Genomic DNA, 17,303 nt, shown 5'->3' on the forward strand with positions numbered 1-17,303 from the left:
CTTACACAAACGCATCGCTTCGCTTCAGAAGGCCTTTATTAACCCTCCAGAGCCATGTGGAATATGTTTATGATGGATGGATACACTTTCTTGTGCTTCATACTCGTTGGTCTCGTTCACTGCCATTATAAAGCTCAGATGCGTCGGGATATCTATTAATATTTCTCTGATTGTGTTCTTCTGAATGAAGAAAGTCATATACACCTAGGATGGCTTGAGGGTGAGTAAAGCTTGGGCAAATTTTCATTTGAAAGTGAACTAATCCTTTAAGTACAACAAACTTATTGTGTTTATGCTGTACTGCAAAATAACTTTGCTGCTACCTCGAGGTGAGGATACGGGCAAGGTTAACGACAGGTATGGTTATATGAAAGTAGGTTTATGACAGAAAAACACAGAATTGTTGACATTTTTGCAGATTTATCACATGGTCCTAAGTATTGAGACCATGTATTAAGTATTAAAGCTCTGGACTCGAGCTATTCACTGAGATATGTCACATAGCTGACAAATGCATTTTTCTATGTGTTTAATGATATTGTGAAGAAAGTACTCCATCTCGAAATCCGATCTGATAGTCGTAAAGTATGCAAATTCAGCTAGGAGACCAAACAAAGAAAGAGCTTGCCCGCCAACTTTGCACCAATGTCATTGGCTATTCCACCTCAAGGAGGTGTGTCGGCTTATCTGTCATAAAAAGGAACACCAGGATTCTCCGTTGTGTTCTCCCGACGGCCCAAAAACATCCATCGCCTACTCACGCACGTCTCTCCCGGACGTCACGGCGTCCACACTCATCCATCGGGACCACCATCTCTCCGGCAAAACTAACTTTCACGTCCTCAGTTCAAACCCTCCCGGGGAAACGGAAGAAGCCAATGAACTGCAGCAGCACTGACCTGAAACCCCGCAAGCAAACTGATGCAAGTACCGTTCTGAATCTTAGATAATGAAACTGATTTCTATGCTGGCTGTCAAGGACTGTTAGATTTTGCTATTTGCCTTCTCTCTTTCCTTCCTTTCCTGTCTCTACGTTCCCTTTTTGTATATATTTGTATATTCTGTATTTTAGATGTATAACCTCTGTAGTCGTAGTTTGCATATATTAAACACATTATTCATGCTCGATTGTTCTTTTTGCTCATTTCAACAAAAGCCAGGTCACTTTAACGTTTCGATCCTATATCCTTGCTTTACGTTTGGATGCTATCATAGGAATTTATCCTCGTGGCCAGAGGATAACATTTGTGTCGTAATAGTCTGTGGATAACTTAACGGTTTGCTGGACGGACCGATAGTTTTCTACATAATTATTAAACCAGAACTAATCATATATGTGATTGATTATAATTCGTTGTAATTAATTCACCATATACGGTTAATTCCCCCTTGGGTCGGTATATGCATAATAATTATTCATAAAGCTTTATGAATTATTATATTCATATTCCACCCATAAATTGATTAATAACTGTACAAATCGTTACATGTGTTTGATTATACTGATTGGACTTGATTAGGAAAGCCACACACCTGTCTATATAAGACCTTACAGCTCACAGTGCATGTCAGAGCAAATGAGAATCATGAGGTCAAAGGAACTGCCTAAAGAGCTCAGAGACAGAATTGTGGCAAGGCACAGATCTGGCCAAGGTTACAAAAAAAATTCTGCTGCACTTAATGTTCCTAAGAGCACAGTGGCCTCCATAATCCTTAAATGGAAGACGTCCGGCCAAACTGAGCTATCGGGGGAGAAGAGCCTTGGTGAGAGAGGTAAAGAAGAACCCAAAGATCACTGTGGCTGAGCTCCAGAGATGCAGTCGGGAGATGGGAGAAAGTTGTAAAAAGTCAACCATCACTGCAGCCCTCCACCAGTCGGGGCTTTATGGCAGAGTGGCCCGACAGAAGCCTCTCCTCAGTGCAAGACACATGAAAGCCTGCATGGAGTTTGCTAAAAAACACCTGAAGGAATCCAAGATGGTGAGAAATAAGATTCGCTGGTCTGATGAGACCAAGATAGAACTTTTTGGCCTTAATTCTAAGCGGTATGTGTGGAGAAAACCAGGTACTGCTCATCACCTGTCCAATACAGTCCCAACAGTGAAGCATGGTGGTGGCAGCATCATGCTGTGGGGGTGTTTTTCAGCTGCAGGGACAGGACGACTGGTTGCAATCAAGGGAAAGATGAATGCGGGCAAGTACAAGGATATCCTGGACGAAAACCTTCTCCAGAGTGCTCAGGACCTCAGACTGGGCCGAAGGTTTACCTTCCAACAAGACAATGACCCTAAACACACAGCTAAAATAAAGAAGGAGTGGCTTCACAACAACTCCGTGACTGTTCTTGAATGGCCCAGCCAGAGCCATGACTTAAACCCAATTGAGCATCTCTGGAGAGACCTAAAAATGGCTGTCCACCAACGTTTACCATCCAACCTGACAGAACTGGAGAGGATCTGCAAGGAGAAATGGCAGAGGATCCCCAAATCCAGGTGTGAAAAAGTTGTTGCATCTTTCCCATAAAGACTCATGGCTGTATTAGATCAAAAGGGTGCTTCTACTAAATACTGAGCAAAGGGTCTGAATACTTAGGACCATGTGGTATTTCAGTTTTTCTTTTTTAATAAATCTGCTGAATGATGAAAAATGATTTTAGCAAATGGCTGCAATATAACAAAGAGTGAAAAATTTAAGGGGGTCTGAATACTTTCTGTACCCACTGTAAGTATTAGTAGCAGTTAAAGACACTTAATATGAAGTGGGTCTCAATTTTTTATAATGTGCTTCAGAATGGAAGGAGTGGAAGGAAATCTATATTAGTGTCGCTCTAGTTTATGCACTGATCCTGGGTTAACACTTGTATTCCTGATAGTGAGCTTAGTTCAAGAGGATTAGAACATCACCTTCTATGACCTTCTGTGAACTAGATAACACTGAACCAAACACCCCCTTAAGGACACAAAGCCAATTTGTCTCTGTTTCTATCAGGTAGCTGCCTGAATTGACTTGTGTCAAGACAATAATTCCATGATAATAGATTGGGTCATCTAACAGTATTGCTGTGACAATAAAGAATTCATCATGTGTTGATGAATTTACTAGTGCTCGACCAACATGGATTTTGTAATGGCAATACATGCAGATACCAATACAGAACAGGGTGGCCAATATGATATAATACAATTGAATCATATCAGCAATCCTAATGGTTATCATATCAATTAGCAGAACTGGCATACAAATTTTTTTTTTTTTTTTTTTTTTTTACAAATGGCGTTCCTCAGGGCTCGATTCAGGGTCCAATCATTTTCTGCAAGTGTTCATTAAGCGCACCTAGGATAAGTACAGACAGAGTATATCTCTACATACCCGGGTCATAGATGTAGTTCTAATCATTTTCCTCCTAGATTTTTTGGGCTTCCGCTGAACATCATCATCTTCATCATAAAGGTCCTAAAACAGAATTTCAGGAAAATTTGATATATTTTGTTAGGTAGCAATACAGTACAAGGGCAAACTCCCTAACCATGTTGCATGCAGCATCTCATTCACTGACTATCCAGTAACCAGTCTCTAAAAAATGCCATTAGCGGATGACCTCCTTTTGAAAATTCAGCAGGTCTTTTTTAGAACAATGATAAAGACATGTTAATAAGAATTCCTGACCTGGCCTTGAACAGCGTCGTCACTCGCCTCTTGCTCTGATGAGTAACTATCATCGTCATCTTCAGAATAGTTATCCATATCTGGAGAACGGTCTGAAAGAGAAACAGACATTTAATGACCCCATGGTATTTGACATTTTAAAGTAGCAAAGGCCTCTGGCCAGCAGAAAAATCCAAAGCATTACAATGATTCATTCAAAACATGTAGCAATTTTATAGCTCCAATTTGAGAACACTTGAACTGCTAAACCTACTTTCCCTATTAATGTACCATAGCATCAGTCACTTTCTCTTCATGTGTGATTTGAAAGGATGGATGGGAAGATGTTTGGTGAGAGTGTTTCCGGGGGACTTTTTATCTTTATTGCAGCTTAATGCACTCAAAATGCCCATTAGCATCTTATGGTCAATGTAATGACTGTACATAAATAAAGCTGATGGAATATTGCAACTGGGTATACAGGGTGGTTTGGTTTAGTGGTTAAAGATTTGGCCTGTTCCCCTCCTTCCCATTAAAATGCGGTCACGTTTGTGAAATTTTGATGAATTTCGTGGGCAAAAAATGTCCATTGTCTATTGTCAACAATGTAGCGATATATGAAGCACAGCTCACACTGAAGTCAATTTAAAACCAAACAGCCATTTTGAACCCGTTGCGAAATCTCCATGAGAAAACCTTTCACCCTCACACTAAATTCATGATCGTGTGGATTCCTACCCGATTTCGCCCACAAAAATTCGCCAAACACCACCAATTGTGATGCACCTTTAGAGTCTTTTTCTATTTTAATACATTGATTCATTTGTGTGAGTCACCTGAAGCTTTGGCCTTTGTTTCTGGCTGACCACTGCCGTCCTCTGGGTCAATAGGTTGACTGGAAAGTGAATAAACACTTAGTTCCGCTGCACGCACCGGTGCTTCCTTCACGTTACTATGGAGTCCTAAAATCTGGCCTCCATCTGTCGGGTGCTGCATCACCTTTAAACATAAACACTCCAAAATAAGTAACACACAAACAGACGTTTCAGAATTCTTATGTAGCCTTCTTGTCCTTGTTTTTCAGTTCCAACCATGACTCATGACCTCCTCTCCAACTGAAAGCCTCAGTTTTGTCTTTTCAAGGTTGCATTCCTCATCGAACTCTTGGACTGATGAATTGTCCCCTAGGTTTTCTATGTTGAGTCTCTTTTGAATATGATTATGCTTGAATCTCAGCAGACAGGAATTTGGAATTTGTGGGGGTGAAACTGCAGAGAATAATTGCAGGCACTTTCAGAGAGCTTCATAGCTGAATAAAATGTGCCAATAGGTCCACACTCACATAAAGGCCCCCCAACACTCCTAAATAATAGATCTTTTTAAGAATATTAGTCATGAAACAAAAGAACAAGAACAAATAGTTGCAGAGTGTTCTAACATTGTAATGATTATGAACTTGAGTTGAGAGAATCTTACAAATACGAAAGAGGAAGGTAACACTTTATTTTACAGTGCTTTTTCATTTATGTACTTACTATAGTAATAACAGTGAATTATGCATAATTACAACTAACCCTAAACCAAACCCTTACACTAACTGTAACTCTATAGTAAGTACATGTAGTTAATTAATAGTACTCAGTACTTATTTGAGTAATTACAATGTAACTACAGCAACTAAAATAAAGTGGTTTTTTTGCACTCACTTTGCACTTACTTCTAGCAATAAATATCAATCCAATCGTTCAGAGAAGTCAATTTGCATTCTAATGAGTTAGCAAACTGATTCTTTCTTACCCTTCACAAAATCTATTGGTTTACAATAAATCTGTGGCTAATATATTCCTCAACGTCATTTCTACTGAAACTTTTGTCATGACATTTGTAATGATGAAGTTGCAATTTAGTACATTTAAAATATATTAACTTTAAAAATAATAATGAAAAATACAATACAGTTAAATTATAATTATGTAGTTTTCATGTGCGTTAGTATGCTAATTTGACATTATTACAAAGTGCAATTTTTAAAAGTGTACTTAAGCATGTTAAGATGTAATTAGCTGAACTTTAAGGGTTAGTTCACCCAAAAATGAAAATTATGTCATTTATTACTCACCCTCATGTCGTTCCACACTCGTAAGACCTTCATTCATCTTTGGAGCACAAATGAAGATATTTTTGATGAAATCCAATGGCTCAGTGAGGACTGCATCGCCAGCAATAACACTCCATTTTTCAATGCCCAGAAAGCTACTAAAAAAATATTTAAATCAGTTCGTGTGAGTACAGAGGTCCAACCTTATTATTATAAATCGACGAGAATACTTGTTGTGCGCAAAAAATAGCAAAATAGCGACTTTATTCCACAATATCTAGTGATGGGCGCTTTCAAAACACTGCTTCATGAAGCTTCAAAGCTTTATGAATCATTTGTTTCAAATCAGTGGTTCAGAACGCCAAAATCACATGATTTCGGTAAACGAGGCTTTGTTACGTCATAAGTGTTTTGAAACTTCAATAGTTCACGTGACTCTGGCAGTTTGATACACGCTCAGAATCACTGATTCGAAACAAAAGATTCGTAAAGCTTTGACGCTTCATGAAGCAGTGTTTTGAAATCACCCATCACTAGATATTGTTGAATAAAGTCATTATTTTGCTATTTGGCGCACAAAAAGTGTTCTCATCATTTTATAATATTAAATTTGAACCACTTTAATCACATGGACTGTTTTAAATATATCTTTAGTACCTTTCTGGGCATTGAAAAGGGGAGTGTTATTGATTCCGATGCAGGCCTCACTGAGCCATCGGATTTTATCAAAAATATCTTAATTTGTGTTCCGAAGATGAACAAAGGTCTTACGGGTGTGGAACGACATGAGGGTGAGTAATTAATTACACATAATTTTCATTTTTGGGTGAACTAACCCTTTAAATGTAAAAAGCTGAGTACTTTTTTGATCCACTTAAGTAGGACTTAAGTACATCTATATAATTTCATAATTACTTCTACTGTCTTTGAAATGTTTAAAGTCTACAGCTGAATGTACTGACAAGCATTTATTATAAACTAAAATATACTTATATGAAATATACTTTTATTTCATTAATATTATATTATCTGCAAGTCCTTTACACTACAAGTGCACATTATATTCAATTCAAGATTAAGTGCACTTCTTTTTCACAAGGGGTGGCAAATATAAATATCTGCCACTACTGCCAAAGAGCTGGCAAACCTATGGCAGCAATGGCCAATCCATCTAAGCTATCAATGCATATGGCTCCTTTAATGTGATGTGAGAGAACAAGTATTGGCATATTGACCTTACATGAAAGCTGTGTGTATGTGCCAATTTTACTACTGGAGAAGGGTCAAATTCTAAAGGTCACAATCTGTCTGACAGAAGTTTCAATGAACTAGACACCGGGTTTGTGTATTTAATTTGTCCGTACCTCAGCCATATTAATAACACCAACAGCCAGAGTCTTGTAGCCCAGAATAGTTCTGTTTTTATAGCGTTTCCTCCTTTGAAGCATGATCTGCAGCCGGTTGGCATCTCTCTTCAGGAAATGTGGGTACTAAAGAAAGGAAGTACGAAAGTACAGCGATTTTGTTGCTTCGGATTACATCATTTTCATCAGCAACATTGTGACAATGCTAGCACACACACTTTATTTGATGAAATCTCATATTGTACTTCCTGTCAAAGCAACCCAAACCGAGAAAGGGTTCTTGGAAGAAACAAAGGGAAAGTGGTAATGAAGTAAAAACACTTCATGCAAAGACCGCTGAGTACTAAGTACTTAAAAGCTTTCAGAGTAAATTTAATTTATCTGCATAAATGGAATAGGCCGTTTTAAGTCATTAATACATTGTAATACATTTTCTCTGTTAAAACTGCAACTAGATAGACAGTGATGCATAATAAAAACACACAACAGAAATTTTGGTCAAAATGGTATGTGAAAATATGCACATTTTTGTGGAGAAATTATATATACATACATAAAAAAAACGGTTTAAAACAATTTCCAAAGTAAATGTAGTCCGACAATGCATCGGATTAATTTTGATTTCTTTTTCATTTACAGTCATGTACACTGCAATGACAAAATATTTTTTTCTACTTTTAATTTTTTTCTGTTTTTTTTCCCTACATGTAATACCTTTTTTACTCTATTATATTTTTGCCTTTAATATTGATAGGACAGTTGAAGCAATGGCAGGAAGTGACAGAAGAGGAGAAAAGGAGAAAAGAATCCAGAAAGAAGGGACTCAAGGGTAAATGATGACAGATTTTACTTTCCCTTTAAAGCTGTATTTGGATGAGACTACTTTTCCCTGAGCAGGTTAGAGAAAACCTTAGAGAAGGATTTAATCGTAATTAATTGTATACATAATAATTAATCACATATACAAGTCTTATTTCAATTAATTTATTATCCATAACAAGTTTATTGACTAAGTTCTGTTTTATTACCCATAAATTGATTACGTGATGCACATTTTCAGATCACATGACCTTCCATAATGGCCACATTCAGACAATAGACACTCACACCTAACTAATACCTAGTCCTGTCCAAAATGTCACATGAAACCACAGATGTACTTTATTAATAAATGAAACTCAAGGAAAACAAAAAAGGTTAGTTCACCCAAAAATGAAAATTCTGTCATCATTTACTCTCATGAACAGATGAACAGATTTAATTTAGGCTTTAGTTCACATAATAAACATTGATCAGTGAATGTACATAGAGCGGTCAAATGAAGCTCAGCTGCACTTGCTTGACGCACATACAGGTGCTGGTCATATAATTAGAATATCATCAAAAAGTTGATTTATTTCACTAATTCCATTCAAAAAGTGAAACTTGTATATTATATTCATTCATTACACACAGACTGATATATTTCAAATGTTTATTTCTTTTAATTTTGATGATTATAACTGACAACTAAGGAAAATCCCAAATTCAGTATCTCAGAAAATTAGAATATTACTTAAGACCAATACAAAGATTGGACCAAAGAAAGGATTTTTAGAAATCTTGGCCAACTGAAAAGTATGAACATGAAAAGTATGAGCATGTACAGCACTCAATACTTAGTTGGGGCTCCTTTTGCCTGAATTACTGCAGCAATGTGGCGTGGCATGGAGTCGATCAGTCTGTGGCACTGCTCAGGTGTTATGAGAGCCCAGGTTGCTCTGATAGTGGCCTTCAGCTCTTCTGCATTGTTGGGTCTGGCATATCGCATCTTCCTCTTCACAATACACCATAGATTTTCTATGGGGTTAAGGTCAGGCGAGCTTGCTGGCCAATTAAGAACAGGGATACCATGGTCCTTAAACCAGGTACTGGTAGCTTTGGCACTGTGTGCAGGTGCCAAGTCCTGTTGGAAAATGAAATCTGCATCTCCATAAAGTTGGTCAGCAGCAGGAAGCATGAAGTGCTCTAAAACTTTCTGGTATACGGCTGTGTGACCTTGGACCTCAGAAAACACAATGGACCAACACCAGCATACGTCTGTGTGTAGTGGTTCTTGAAGCACTGACTCCAGCTGCAGTCTACTCTTTGTGAATCTCCTTCACATTTTTGAATGGGTTTTGTTTCACAATCCTCTCCAGGGTACGGTTATCCCTATTGCTTGAACACTTTTTTCTACCACATCTTTTCCTTCCCTTCGCCTCTCTATTAATGTGCTTGGACACAGAGCTCTGTGAACAGCCAGCCTCTTTTGCAATGACCTTTTGTGTCTTGCCCTCCTTGTGCAAGGTGTCAATGGTCGTCTTTTGGACAACTGTCAAGTCAGCAGTCTTCCCCATGATTGTGTAGCCTACAGAACTAGACTGAGAGACCATTTAAAGGCCTTTGCAGGTGTTTTGAGTTAATTAGCTGATTAGAGTGTGGCACCAGATATCTTCAATATTGAACCTTTTCACAATATTCTAATTTTCTGAGATGCTGAATTTGGGATTTTCCTTGGTTGTCAGTTATAATCATCAAAATTAAAAGAAATAAACATTTGAAATATATCAGTCTGTGTGTAATGAATGAATATAATATACAAGTTTCACTTTTTGAATGGAATTAGTGAAATAAATAAACTTTTTGATGATATTCTAATTATATGACCAGCACCTGTATATTGAGTTAGACATAGACACATCACATTTAACAAGTCAAAGGCTCAGACAGATGTACCTGCAGGGAAAAGGTGAGCTCCAGGTCTGTTTCCATCAGGCCGCTGGGTGGGAGCATGTACTCATTCGACCTCAGGATGCGCTTTGACCCCTGAGAACATGGAATGACATGTATCTGCTTGCACTCATTAAACATAACCAAAGAAACTTCTGCAAATCAAAGCAAAAGTTGAAGCAAAGTTTGGAAATAAACCCATGCAGTGAATGTGATGTCACTGAATACTGTCTAATGCTTGCAAATTGAAATGTTGTCCGTAAGGTTTGACAGCGAAAGCATAAAACAAGACAGAAAATGACTCAGTCACACTTAATGTGTTGAATCATTTCTGCTACTGTCCATTTTGCTTTGCTGCAAACCACTTGCAGACACATCTGAGAGGCGAGTCACAGATATAGGCTGTCATACTAACAAGACAACAGGGACCCCTGCATTAACACTCATCTGCCTGCTAATGTGGCCATCCGTCACGGCCCAGCTCACATGAAATGCACACACACACAAACAGATAATCGCTACTGGTTGAACAAAATGGGGTTTTTAATGGCATATGCAAATATCTAAACTCATAGGATAGCTATATTTATATATACACTAGCGGTCAAAAGTTTATGGTTGATAGGATTTTAAAAAAATGTTTTAGTTTTTTATGCTCACCATTTATTTGATTAAAAAAATACAGCAAAACAGAAACATTATTACAATTCAAAATAGCCATTTTCTATGTGAATATATTATTAACTGTAATTTATTCCTATAATCAAAGCTGAATTTTCAGCATCATTACTCTTTTAGTCTTCAGTGTCACATGATCCTTCAGAAATCATTCTAATATGATGATTTGATGCTCAAGAAACATTTCTGCTTATTATCAATGTCAAAAACAGTTGTGCTGCTTCATATTTTTGTGGAAACTGTGATACATTTTCTTTGATGAATAGAAAGTTCAAAAGAAAAGCATTTATTTGGTATAGATTTTTATTTGTAACACTAAAAATGTCTTTACTGTCACTTTTGATCCATTTAATGCATCCTTGCTGAATAAAAGTATTATTTTTTTGAGGGGGGGACACCTTACAATATTAGATAATTTAATGGTAGCAAACAGAATGTACAAAAATCAGCTTAATTTAAATTAACATTTTAAAAACAACTTTTACTCAAAATTCAATATTTGAAAACTATCCATTGAGAAATTTATTCTGAAATGGACTCTTGGTGGCTAAATAATCTAAATGTAAAAATCTTGGGGCTCTATTTCTTTTTTCCATTTTTTCTTTCTGGCATTGTACGCTTGAGGCTGTATTTGTATGTTTCTGGACACTGGAGTAACCAATGAATAAAAAAATCAAAAAAATCTTGTGGCTCTAAAGGCTCTAAAAAGAAAAGAGAGAATAAGTTTAGTCTTTTTGTTTGTTGTTGTTGTCAACTTTCTGTGTATGACCAACTACCAGCAAACAATTAATAATTTTCCATGGTAGGTAAATGTAAAGTTCTCGCAGTTGTATCTTGCTGGTTGAGATGCATTTTGTAAAATAGTACTTGCTGATTACACCTAAAATAAATACAAACAGATGGGCAATTTGAAGTGAATTTTTTAGTAGTCTCCTATTTTTGGTAGGCCCAAAATTTGGTAGGCTACTGACCATTCCCAAATCTATGCCCATGCACAGAACTAAATGCCCCAATAAACTCATGGTGAGGTTATATCATCGTCACAGACCAATGGTAGTTCAGAGGTGTTTACCAGCCAGAGAACTTTTCTGGAAAGTCAAGTTGTTTTGAACTCCAAAAAGAACTTCATTTTGGCCTGATTTTGTTCGAAATTACGTCACATTAATTCGTTGTTCAATTTTGCATGAAGTGTACCGGACCCTTAATATGACGTGAAGAAGCTCTTTGGAAACCACAGAATACATCCATCAAGGTTTCTCTGTAAAAGCACATTCAACCCTTCTGTTTCTTGAGTTCAAAACAAAGAGAAAGAGACAGAGAACATGTCTCACTGCACTAACAAGCTCTGAATGAAAAGTAAATGCATGCTTAGTCTGCTTGTGTCCGGATTACGGAAGCGTTGTGAATAGTGCGGCCTTCAAAGTGTTGATTCAAGCGGACACTTTAGAAGAGGAGAAATAATGAGATATCTGTCAGAAACCTATCTTCCATCCTTTTGAAGAACTGCCACTATTTTAATCACTGAGGCACCGCTTAGGGAGTATAACACCACCTTTATTTTCAGTGTCTGATGAGCACACAGTAAACCAGTTTAAAACCTTCAATGATCCATCTGGAAGAGATGAGTGGGCAAAACAAGTGCACTTCATGTTACCTAAGAGTATGTGCTCTAATCCTTACAGAATGAGTGACAGAATCATTTCCTGTTGGGAATGAAATATAAAGATGTAAGACTGATCTTCACCCACAGACTGCTTTAAATATCACTGACACTCTTTCCGTTCTAGTTTGCATTGTCACATTATTTTCATGACGACAATTAAACACATTAGGGAAAAATTAGGGAAGGTTTTGTGTAAAAATTATATATAAAATGTCACAATGCAAAAAAATCTTAATCATCATTCTGAGTTTGAATTTTCAAAAATTCTAAATTCATTGATTTCTGGACAGTAATATTATTTTATTGAAATATTACAGCGTACTGATTGTCCTCAAAATTTTTTTCTTTTTTTAATAATAATAATAATAATAATAAACTTTTAGGTTTTAATTTTAAGCATTACATGTAAGATTCACACCATGGCAGACATTTTATCAATTTAAAGGAACACTCCACTTTTTAAAAAAATAGGCTCATTTTCAACTCCCCTAGAGTTAAACAGTTGAGTTTAACCGTTTTCGAATCCATTCAGCCGTTCTCCGGGTCTGGCGGTACCACTTTTAGCATAGCTTAGCATAGTTCATTGAATCTGATTAGACAGTTAGCATCTCGCTCAAAAATGACCAAAGAGTTTCGATATTTTTCCTATTTAAAACTTGACTCTTCTGTAGTTACACCATGTACTAAGACCTACGAAAAATAAAAAGTTGCGATCTTCTAGGCCGATATGGCTAGGAACTATACTCTCATTCCGGCGTAATAATCGAGGAACTTTGCTGCCGTATCATGGGTGCAGCAGGCGCAATGATATTACGCAGCGTCTCTCACAAATGTCTCCATGGTTGCAAGGCACGCTCCCTGTGCAAGCAGGGGGTCACAGGCGCTGCGTAATATCATTGCGCCTGCTGCACCCAGAAAACGGAGACCCGGAGAACGGCTGAATGGATTCGAAAACGGTAAAACTCAACTGTTTAACTCTAGGGGAGTTGGAAAATTAGCCTATTTTCAAAAAATAGTGGTGTGTTCCTTTAAAGCTGCTGTCTGCGATTTTTGGCCCTCTAGCGGTTAATAAACAGAACTGCACGCGTCTTGCGGAGGAACATTCTAGCCGGAGCTACTTTTCTCCGTGTATGTCTATGGCGAGTCACGCAGTTACTGTGATACTCTGCGGCGAGTCCTACCAGTCCGGTCTGAAATAGTCCGAATATAAACACTTATTATAAGTGTACAATAATGATTCAGGATAAGACAAAAACACGGTTTGGAAAATGGATTCATGTTGTATATTCTCATTATATAATTTTTGTAAATCTTTAACACAAAAAAAGTTGCGGACTGCAGCTTTAAGTTAAGGGGAGATTTTCAAACTTTAAGGCCTGTTCACACTAACACTATTGCTTAGCAGGAAAATTTGGTCAGATTTTCATGTTCATTTAAATTAAAAGGTTTATCGCACCTAATTTTCTTGGTGTAATTGTGAACAGGCCTTAAAGTTGAAAAAATTCCCCTTAACTTACATTGATAGAATGTCTGCCATTTAAAATCTAACCAACAGCAACGACACTGTAATATTTCCAAAGTGAATTTTGATTGTTCAATAATTTGCATGCTGATTTGTGATTGGTCCTTTCTTTCTTGTATCTACTTAACTGTTTCAAAAGTGATCTCCAGAGGGGATATTTGTTTTTAATGACCCTACATGTTCGATTAAACCATCAAAATATGAGGAAAATATTTTCTAAATATTTTAAATATGAGGGAAGAATAAAACAAAACTTTGTTCAGGTATTTATCTAACAAAATTATTTGGCAAAAAAGGCAAACTACAGCTACATGTTTTATTTTACTATGGAAAAATATGCATAGAACAGCAAAAAGCTCACAGGAAAAAGCATACATTGACTTCAACATAATCAGTTATTAATATTTTGTTGGTTCTTTCATTTTTGCATGTATTCATAAATTATTTGTATGACAGCCTGGCCAAAAATTATGTCGGCACAATTTGTCATGTTTCATTGATTTATCACAAATAAAACAATTGACTCCAAACACAACTACACAATATGTTTACAATATCTTTAATTAATATTTGATTAAAAGGATGAAATTGTCAATTTTCCTAAGCCACTACTGTATATTTCTCTTTTGAAACTGATAAAGCCTTACATAAATACCAAACACAAGCAGTGTGACCAAAGCGACCTATGTGGAATGCCGAGGGCCTCCAAGTGCTCTGAAATTACCCTCTCAATATATCCCACAATGCACTTCTACCCCCCCCCCCCCCCCAACTGCCATCTTATTGCGTCGTTCAATCCTATCTTCCCACTGAGCAAGCTGTCGCCTTGGCAACAGCTCACAGTTACCACAGTGTCTTGTGTAAAGCTCAGAGCCCGTGTGATACCAACTCTCCACCACACCTTCATCAGAGCACAACACACACAGAAATGACATGGCAATGCTGTCAGTTTACCTGTATCTTGACAGCGATGACAACAGAACTGAGTTCACGGTCCAACTCTTTCAGAACGATCAACTTCTTCAGTGTCAGACTGCATAACCTGAGAGACAGACAGATAGAGAGAGAGAGAGTTATTACAAGTCTTCACAGTTCCAATTTATCCATGAGGTTGCTTTAAATGTTGTTGCTCCTAAACTGACAAGTGCCTCTTAAGAAACAAACAGAGGGAATGTTATCAAAGGTCATGTGCAGAGCTCGGCATCAGATTGCATTTTGATCGATTATGAGGTAAAAACAGGGCAAAATCAGAATCGTTTAATAATACAAACATAATAAAGAAATCATTTATGGGATCTAATAGGGTTGTGAAACATACCGTTACCAATCGGTACTAAAAAAAGTTGATGGTACCAGCATTTCTGCAGTACCGGTAGTACAGAGTACCAGATATATTCGGAACCTGCTGATAGACGCTGATTTCAAATGGCGTCGTTCGTGTTTGTTTGAGCACTCTCTGAGTATTATTCCCCATTCATGATCTGAATGCAAATTTACAGTTTTTCATGCTGCTAAGTACACTGCAAAGTTTCTCAATTGCCAACCATATTTAAATGAATGTTGAGTAGCATAAACAAAAAGTTTCAAGTTGATTACTTAAAAAAAAGTTGTTCCAACTAATTTCAACATAATTAAGTGGTGACCCTGGAACCAATTAATCTCATCGGTTTCAGTTGAAATTAGCAGCTAGCATAGCACATGCTAAATGTAAGATATTTGTCATGTAAATATAATAAACAGATAAGATATTATTACATTGTCATTGGCATTAGCACAATCATTGTGCATAAATGTATTGTTTAGCTTCATATTGCCACCAATTATGACTTCAGCACAAAGGTAACCACAAAACTGAAACATAACAGAAACTGTCAAAAAATGTCAAGGTTAAGGTTTTTCCCACAGACACAGACACAAACACACTTAAAATAACACTTAATTTAAACATTTATTCCCTTTGTCAAATACTATGCAAAGCTTTCCAGGAACTAGAAATCCACTGGCTGATTTTTAAAGTTGTCAAGACAATTTCATTAATTTATTACAACTTCAAAAAAATTAAATTACACAATATTAAGTTGCTGTAATAGTCAACCTTACATTATTATGCCAACAGAACTAATGTTTGCAACTTAAAAGGTTTAATTAAATCAGTTAATTGGAATTTTTAAGTTGTTTTTATCTGTCAAACACTAGTTAGTCTGTCTGTCTGGAAGATTCAGGAGTTAAACAGATATGAACTCATTCTATGGTCTTCTGGGAGCTAATTACTCTGCCATACCAAGCATTTAACTGGATCAATAATGCCTCTGGCCAGACAGGAAGCTGTGCCCTCCACATCCTGTGACATCATCATGTCCTCAGGTAGCACAAAAACACAGGAGGCTACACTGAAATTCATGTTATTGTCCAAATCATTTGATTTATTCCTCATATTTGTTGAAATTTCAAAATATGTTCGCATGTTGAAGTTCAATTTTCTGTGACATCTGAAGATAACATTTTCGGAAATGAAAACGTAAGAAAAAGTCAATTGAAAGGAGCCTTTGAACTTCGAATATGACTTTCATCCTTGATAATTCTTCAACTTCATTTTCCAGTAACTGAGAATGAGTCTGTCTGGAGCTTATCCTGAGATTCACACCCAAACACACACACACACACACACACACACACACACACACACACACACACACACACACACACACACACACACGTCTATTTCTCTGTCCTGTATGACTCACCCTCTCTGAGGACTTAAATATCTCACTCTTGGTTTTTTTTTTTTCTCTCAGTATTTTCACTCCTTCCCTCTCTGTAAACCCAGCTCTGGTCTCTAACTATACAACAAAGACACACAAGCACACACTAATCACACTTGCCCAGTCCTAGATTACACACACTGACACAAGTCACATTTTACATATTATAGTGTGTGGTGATGTCATTAAAGATGTCATTCTCCCTATCATTTCATTTTTTTGCCCATTGTCCACTTATATCTTACAACAAACAGTCATAACTGTATTTTTTCATTAGCATTTCTAACCTATCTATGACCTTCAGAAAGAAAACAGGCTGTTTTTTGCTACTGTGCATTTAAGATGTTTATATGTAAATGAGCTCTTTTATGATTGGCTAACTTCTCCACATGTGAAATAAATAGTAGCTCATGCTATATTTAAGTTTTAATGTTTTAACCATAAAGTTTTAGTTTTTTTTTTTTTTTGTCAAATAATAGTTTAATTAATTTTTTTTTCATTAGCATTTTCCATCTTCTCTATGACCTTTAGAATTAAACAGACTGTTTTTGCCTCTGCACCTTTACAAGATTTCACATGTAAATGAGCTCTGTTATGATTGGCTAACATCTTCAGAAGTGAAATGAGCCATAGTTTTTGTGTTTTTTAGTTTCAACTAGATTTGAAAATTTTATTAATGTCTATAACACAAATGAATCACGCGTTGAAGTTTAAAACTTAACGTTAGAGGTTTGTTCAATTTATTATCGCTAAGTATAAGCACTACATTAAGCACTTTTATGCCCTCTTTTCCATAATGTGACCCCTTTAACTGGATGTG

The 17,303-nt window shown here is 36.7% G+C and overlaps 1 protein-coding gene across 4 annotated transcripts in view; it reads right to left on the reverse strand.

Moving 5' to 3' along the window:
• The window catches only part of si:ch211-126j24.1 (phosphofurin acidic cluster sorting protein 2), a 93,422-nt gene that overhangs the window by 41,796 nt on the left and 34,323 nt on the right, over nucleotides 1–17,303 (reverse strand). For all 4 annotated transcript variants that reach the window (XM_048170211.1, XM_048170207.1, XM_048170224.1 and 1 more), the window contains exons 2-7: nucleotides 14,676–14,763; nucleotides 9,865–9,954; nucleotides 7,108–7,233; nucleotides 4,482–4,644; nucleotides 3,667–3,758; nucleotides 3,370–3,453 (exon numbers count right to left, since the gene is read on the reverse strand). In XM_048170211.1, the coding sequence (XP_048026168.1) occupies nucleotides 3,370–3,453; nucleotides 3,667–3,758; nucleotides 4,482–4,644; nucleotides 7,108–7,233; nucleotides 9,865–9,954; nucleotides 14,676–14,763 (643 nt within the window). The remainder of the gene's footprint in view (nucleotides 1–3,369; nucleotides 3,454–3,666; nucleotides 3,759–4,481; nucleotides 4,645–7,107; nucleotides 7,234–9,864; nucleotides 9,955–14,675; nucleotides 14,764–17,303) is intronic.

The sequence above is a fragment of the Megalobrama amblycephala genome, linkage group LG2 (assembly GCF_018812025.1).
Source record: "Megalobrama amblycephala isolate DHTTF-2021 linkage group LG2, ASM1881202v1, whole genome shotgun sequence".
Taxonomy (NCBI): Eukaryota; Metazoa; Chordata; class Actinopteri; order Cypriniformes; family Xenocyprididae; genus Megalobrama; species Megalobrama amblycephala.